Below are 7601 nucleotides of genomic sequence, written 5' to 3'. Positions count from 1 at the left end.
AAGAATATGGGATACGAATTTACCCATGTGCATATAAATATGGACATTTGAAATTTATCAGGTAGAGTGGATATAAAATATAAGATCATATAACCCATATTCATGTAACTCACAAATGGACCTACACATCTAGATGAGCTGTAACTATTGAGCATCTAAATGACTCAATTAAACTAGAATGAAAATGAGAAGAAGACAAACGAAAATGCTTGCATGAATCTTCCGTAAAAATCAATGACATGGTATTTAAACGCGCAATATTTATAACACATCTATATGTGGTTTAGCAAAATCGATATGAACTCAAAATTATCTCTCTACTATATACGTTGTCGAAGAATTATAAACTTAAAATATATGACTATATGATGTTGTTTATTTACGAGAAAGTGATGTTTGTTAAATATGTTGTTGTCTACAATCAAGTATGCGTGGTTGTTATAATCCGTTCTTGTTTTTTGAAAAGGTATAATCCGTTGTTGTACATTATGATTATATATTATTGTTTATGATCATGAGTACTTTATATTGATGTCATGTAAATATGGATAATTTTCACCACCGCGGGAGCTCTTCTGCACTACTGGGTAGGGTTATGGAAAAAAAATTGTATGCGATGATGTGTAACCTCAGCATCCGTACCCAATCCCATGCGGTGCCATCCCTTCACACCAGGCATGTCACCTCCACCACGCCACTGTCATGCAGATTGCACAACACAAGCCAGCACACGTACACACAACAGACCGACCGACGCCGACGTCGCTAACCCCGATCACCCTCCCTATCGAGTTGAGTTGTCAATCATGGCGACGCAAAAAGGCCCGGCCGAACTTAGCATCCTGGACGACGAGTGACCAGGGAGGGCGTCCCGCAGCACCCGCTCGACACGCACGCACCCACGCGCTCCGTCCACACGCATCACCTCGTCGACCCACGGCACCCGACCCGGTCACCGCGCCACCGGCTGCCCTTCTGGTGAAAGGCGGGCAGCTGGCCGCGTGATGCTGCCGTGCCGCTGCTGCGCAAGGCATGCAAGGAAGCATCGCTCCGGTCCACCGGTCGAGCGCGTGCATGCGTAGTTTAACGGCACGTACGTACGTAGAGCCCTAGCCCGGAGCGCGCGGCCGGGTCGCTGTCGCCGTTGCCGGAAAAGAGGCGCCGGCCCCTTCCGTTTCCGGCATCGGTTAGGCCGATCCATCGAGGCGTGCGTGGCCGCGGCGTCGACTCACCGGAAAGAAAGCGGGTGATTCCCTGACGCACGCCTAACTCCTTTCGCGGGACGGCTAACAAGCCTAGTACTACGTACCAGTACGTACGTGGTAGCTCCAGCCCACTTGCGTCCTGGCAAGAACTCGGCCGAGCTAGCGGCACGATATACTCCTACTTAATAAGCTTACCTAATAGCCGTCAGCAGCATTCTGCTTCCTCGCTTTGATCGCTTCCGCCATACGCGCGCCCTTGATCTGCTCGGCTCGCCCTCTCCGTTGCTGCGCGCCGGCCGGCGAGGCGACCCGACCCGCCCGTCCGCTCTGCTCTGCCGTCTGCGCCTGCTCCGTCGGTTCCGTTCGGAACGATGATGCATGCGACGGCGGGGGCGAGGCGGGGCTTCCAGCCTCGCGACGAGGTACCTCCGTATCTTCTCCGTTTAATCCGCCTGTCTCCAGCTTAATTTGCCTGGTGTTCTGTGACATGCTTGCTGCTCCAGGGTTTTTGATTGCACTCGCTTCTTGTCCATGGACTCCGTCTAATTAAGCTAGGCCGATCGCTTCTTTTTTTCAGGCCACTGACTTGGCCCTGAGGCATTTTGCGCTTAGCAACGACCACGCCTGCACGATGCTTCATGGCCGCGACGAGCCCAAGGTCACCTATCCGGGCCATCGACATCCGTCTGCGTTCTCGGCAAATCCAAGACCCGTCCGCCATCCTGGAGGTGGCACCAACGAATCACCGCGTCAAATGTGGCCTTTCTTTCCACAGACAACGTGGAAGAACGACGGTATTGTCCATCCCTTCGACCCTTTTATATAGATCACAACAAGCCGGTGTTTTACGATGATCGACTAGCTAGTACGCCAAGGTAAAGTTTTATGATGATCGCACTTGAAATGCTTGCAGGTGCTGAAGCGAGACTCTTCTCCGCCGACGGATACGCCGGAATCCGCAACGGCTCAGGCGTTACCATCTGCTCACCACAAGGGAGTGACGATCCTGTTCGAGCACAGGATGATCGGCCCAAGAACAAAGAGAACGATCTGCTTCTCTTCGACTGGCCTGAGCTGGACGACTTGGAGGATCTTCAGACAGACCCGAGGTAATAATAATCTTACCCTTTCCTGCCACTTGCTACTATCTGCGCTTTCCCTCTGGAGTCCTTTTCTAGACTTCTGAAGTCGTTTTTCTTTCCTCCTCTGAAGAAAACTCGATTCGGCGTTTGAGATGGGGAGCGATTATTTTGATGACTCGATGTGCGCTTCAATTTGCTCACCGGATGTTCAGCTCGTGCCGCGCAGCAAATTTGACAACCACCGTCATTCAATTTGCGCTTCAGTTTGCTCACCGGATGTGAGCTTCAACCTCCATTCGTCAAGTGTTGCGTTCAGATCCTCGTCTGACACTGACACCACCGATCAGGTACTTCAAAAACCCTCACCTTTCCTGATTGCTTTCCCCCAAAATTTTGAAGGTTCAATGATGCAGAGGATTTACAACCGAGGGTATCCATCTCCTCGTCATCGATCTCGAGAGTCACATTTCCATATGATGAATCTTGGTTGTCTTGGTTCCGTTCCATCTAGGGATCATGCTAAGTTTTCCTCTCCACCTTCTGCAGCATCCGTCCAGGAAGAAAGGAAAGGAGACGCCACTGAACTCTTCTTCTTCCTCCGTCGAGATGGAGCATTTCCCGCGGCTGTCAGACGCCGACCTCCTCAGCCCCTTCTTCTTCCACGACATGGTCATCTCAGCATCATCCAGCATCATGGGCGACAACGAGATCATGTCGTCCTCCGCCGCTCGCTCCGGGCCAGACGATTTCGCCTCGGCTTATTCTTACGTTTCGACGAAGGATAATCAGCCGCGTGCGACTCCGGACATGATCCTCGAGGAAATGTCCGGGAACCCGCTGGACATGTACTTTCCTCCGTTTACCACGTACCAGCAGCCTCAAGTGCCGATGAGTGGCGCCGCCTCGACGCTCCCTGAAGGCTTCGCCGGCGGCGGTGCGCTGAAAGGTGCAGGCTTGCAGTTTGGCTCCAAGCCTCCCAAGGGGAGCAGGAGTTCGGGAAGGGCCCCGTCGTCGATTCCGGAAGCCGCGCCGGCGCCGGTGAAGCATCTCGGGTTCCAGAAGCTTCAGGAAGGCATGAATCAGGTCACTGGGACGACTCACTCAGCTTGCATATACAGCACCATCTTGCATATAGCCTTGTTTCATGTGACAAATAATTACGGACTGCACATACATGTACTTACTGTGTGCATCTTTGTGATGTGGTTTTGCAGTTGGATGTGGGTACCAAGACGTGCATCAGAGACGCCCTGTACCGGCTGGCCAGCAGCGTGGAGCATAAACATCAGGTGGTAGAACAGGATGTGGGCTCCTCGGCTGCAAACAGGCAAGTGCATGACATGACATGCATGTCAACTTCTGAAACTTTTCTTCTGATGATACCATCCTCCTCTGTTTCTTCGACTGGAAACATGTCACTCGATCCAGGTTCTGATGTTTCTGGCATTGCTGGCAGGCTCAACATCAACACACTAAGCGTATGGGCGGAGACTAAGACGAACCCTATGGATCGCTCCGTGGCGCAGCTTCTTCTGCAGAAGCCGCTGGATCGGAGGACGGCTGATCGCCGGGCGTACCACGCCGCCTGAAAATCATCATCGTTCGCTTCGGCGATCTCCTGGCGTAGTGGTGCCATGCATGGCACCCCATTCTGATCCTACTGCAGAGCATGTTGTATGAATGTACGAGCGTGTAAATGTGGTACGTATGATGCAGTGTAGCCTTTGACAGTCTCAGCGACCATGTGTCGTTGTTCTTCTGATCGACCTAGTTCCATGTATCCTTTTCGTGCTATTCTAGATCAGTGCTTGTTCTTCCGCCTACCGGGTAACGCATATGGTGCTGCTCGAATTTGATAAAAATGTTAAATGTATAAAGACTTACACGTTTACTAGCATTTTTTTAACTAATCTCTTTCCCCTGTTTTTTTAGGGGATGGGTCATCCTCTTTAAGCTTCAATCAAGCTTCTCTGTCACCCTTCCTTATTTCCTTTTTATTAGCTTCTCGTTTCATCCTCATTTTCTATGACGATCCCTGCTAACTAACCTAAAAAAAAAGTATAAATTGGATAGGCTGGATGTAAGAGAGCGATGTGCGACTATTTAATATTAGACTGAATGTGTCTACAAGCAAGCGAAGCTAGCTCGGCTTGTTACGTTGTTATATGTTGGACATTCTGTTGTGAGTTCGATGCATCTCACCAGCAAGTATTTTTTTTGCCTCAAAGGTGATAGGCGGGCCAGATTAATTGGGCGACCCATCGGCAGGTTCGTTCGGTTGCCATTGATAGTACGAAGGAACCTGACATAGGATTACCCTGTCTTTCTGCAATATGCATCCTGAACCCCCCAAAGAAAAAAAATGCACACACTGCAGTAAACGCATGCTTCTCAGCCCTGGAGCAGAGCAAAGCAGAGAAGCGATGCCAGCCAGCCAGCCAGCCAAACCGCCGGTGCAGGGACCTCCCGCACCACGCGACCGGCGCCATTGGAGGGCCATTACACATCTAAAGCCGCGCTGCTTCCGCTCGATCCGGTCAAGATCGAGCCCCTGCCGCGACAGATCTCGACAAAACCGGCGTCGACCGCCGACCAGGGGGAGAGGAAGGAGGAGGCGAGGCCGGGCGGGCATGTACCGCTGAGCTGAAGAGGAAGGGGAGGAGCTTCCGGTTGCGGCCGACATCGTCTTGCGGGCGGAGCTCCGGCTTCGTCGCCCCGCCAGCCCCTAAGCAGCGGGGATGGCCCAGTGTTGGAAATATGCCCTAGAGGCAATAATAATTAGTTATTATTATATTTCTTTGTTCATGATAATCGTTTATTATGCATGCTATAATTGTATTGATTGGAAACACAATACTTGTGTGGATACATAGACAAAATACTGTCCCTAGTAAGCCTCTAGTTGACTAGCTCGTTGATCAAAGATGGTCAAGGTTTCCTGGCCATAGGCAAGTGTTGTTACTTGATAACGGGATCACATCATTAGGAGAATCATGTGATGGACTAGACCCAAACTAATAGACGTAGCATGTTGATCGTGTCATTTTGTTGCTACTGTTTTCTGTGTGTCAAGTATTTGTTCCTATGACCATGAGATCATATAACTCACTGACACCAGAGGAATGCTTTGTGTGTATCAAACGTCGCAACGTAACTGGGTGACTATAAAGATGCTCTACAGGTATCTCCGAAGGTGTTCGTTGAGTTAGTATGGATCAAGACTGGGATTTGTCACTCCGTATGACAGAGAGGTATCTCGGGGCCCACTCGGTAATACAACATCACACACAAGTCTTGCAAGCAATGTGACTTAGTGTAAGTTGCGGGATCTTGTATTACGGAACGAGTAAAGAGACTTGCCGGTAAACGAGATTGAAATAGGTATGCGGATACTGACGATCAAATCTCGGGCAAGTAACATACCAAAGGACAAAGGGAATGACATACGGGATTATATGAATCCTTGGCACTGAGGTTCAAACGATAAGATCTTCGTATAATATGTAGGATCCAATATGGGCATCCAGGTCCCGCTATTGGATATTGACCGAGGAGTCACTCGGGTCATGTCTACATAGTTCTCGAGCCCGCAGGGTCTGCACACTTAAGGTTCGACGTTGTTTTATGCGTATTTGAGTTATATGGTTGGTTACCGAATGTTGTTCGGAGTCCCGGATGAGATCACGGACGTCACGAGGGTTTCCGGAATGGTCCGGAAACGAAGATTGATATATAGGATGACCTCATTTGGTTACCGGAAGGTTTTCGTGCATTACCGGAAAGGTTTCGGGCTCATCGGTAGTGTACTGGGAGTGCCGGGAGGGGTGCCGGGGACCATCAGGAGGGGTGTCACGCCCCAAGGGGTCTCATGGGCTATGGGAAGAGATAAACCAGCCCCTAGTGGGCTGGAATAAGTTCCCACTAAGGCCCATAAGGTTTGAGAAGGAAAAAACACAAGGTGGAAAGAGTTTCCAAGTGGGAAGGTGGAATCCTACTCCAAGTAGTATTAGAGTAGGACACCTCCACCTCCAATTTCGGCCAAACCTTTAGGTTTTGAGGCTGCCTCCTCCCCTCCCTCCCTCCTATATATAGTGGGGTTTTAGGGATGATTTGAGACAACTTTGCCACGGCAGCACGACCACATACCTCCACGGTTTTTCCTCTAGATCGCGTTTCTGCGGAGCTCGGGCGGAGCCCTGCTGAGATTAGGTCACCACCAACCTCCGGAGCGCCGTCACGCTGCCGGAGAACTCATTTACCTCTCCGTCTCTCTTGCTGGATCAAGAAGGCCGATATCATCATCGAGCTGTACGTGTGCTGAACGCGGAGGTGCCGTCCGTTCGGCACTAGATCAGATCGGATCGTGGGACGGATCGCTGGACGGTTCGTGGGACGGTTCGCGGGGCGGATCGAGGGACGTGAGGACGTTCCACTACATCAACCGCGTTTCTTAACGCTTCTGCTGTGCGATCTACAAGGGTACGTAGAACCGAAATCCCCTCTGGTAGATGGACATCACCATGATAGGTCTTCGTGCGCGTAGGAAATTTTTTGTTTCCCATGCGACGTTCTCCAACAGTGGCATCATGAGCTAGGTTCATGCGTAGATGTCTTCTCCTGTAGAACACAAAAGTTTTTTGTGGGCGGTGATGTCCGTTTTGCTGCCCTCCTTAGTCTTTTCTTGATTCCGCGATATTGTTGGATCGAAGCGGCTCGGACCGACATTACTCGTACGCTTACGAGAGACTGGTTTCATCGCTACGAGTAACTCCGTTGCTCAAAGATGACCGGCGAGTGTCGGTTTCTCCAACTTTAGTTGAATCGGATTTGACCGAGGAGGTCCTTGGATAAGGTTAAATAGCAATTCATACATCTCCGTTGTGGTGTTTGCGTAAGTAAGATGCGATCCTACTAGATACCCATGGTCACCACGTAAAACATGCAACAACAATTAGAGGACGTCTAACTTGTTTTTGCAGGGTATGCTTGTGATGTGATATGGCCAACGATGTGATGTGATATATTGGATGTATGAGATGATCATGTTGTAATAGTTAATATCGACTTGCACGTCGAAGGTACGGCAACCGGCAGGAGCCATAGGGTTGTCTTTAAACTAACGTTTGTGCTTGCAGATGCGTTTACTATATTGCTAGGACGTAGCTTTAGTAGTAATAGCATGAGTAGCACGACAACCCTGATGGAGACACGTTGATGGAGATCATGATGATGGAGATCATGGTGTGACGCCGGTGACAAGAAGATCGTGTCGGTGCTTTGGTGATGGAGATCAAGAAGCACATGATGATGGCCA

At 50.2% G+C, this 7601-nt stretch overlaps 1 protein-coding gene across 1 annotated transcript; it reads left to right on the top strand.

Moving 5' to 3' along the window:
- Positions 1–1343: 1343 nt before the first annotated feature.
- Positions 1344–4197, top strand: LOC123402468. The gene is made up of 7 exons (XM_045096392.1): positions 1344–1627; positions 1783–1999; positions 2119–2314; positions 2418–2634; positions 2834–3370; positions 3502–3614; positions 3744–4197. Exons 1-7 carry the CDS (start codon positions 1577–1579, stop codon positions 3874–3876), a joined length of 1464 nt encoding a protein of 487 aa, XP_044952327.1. The 5' UTR covers positions 1344–1576; the 3' UTR covers positions 3877–4197.
- Positions 4198–7601: the final 3404 nt, after the last annotated feature.

This window comes from Hordeum vulgare, chromosome 6H (genome assembly GCF_904849725.1).
Source record: "Hordeum vulgare subsp. vulgare chromosome 6H, MorexV3_pseudomolecules_assembly, whole genome shotgun sequence".
Classification (NCBI taxonomy): Eukaryota; Viridiplantae; Streptophyta; class Magnoliopsida; order Poales; family Poaceae; genus Hordeum; species Hordeum vulgare.
The sequence above is the reverse complement of the archived record's forward strand: the minus strand, read 5'-3'. Positions and strand labels throughout refer to the sequence as shown.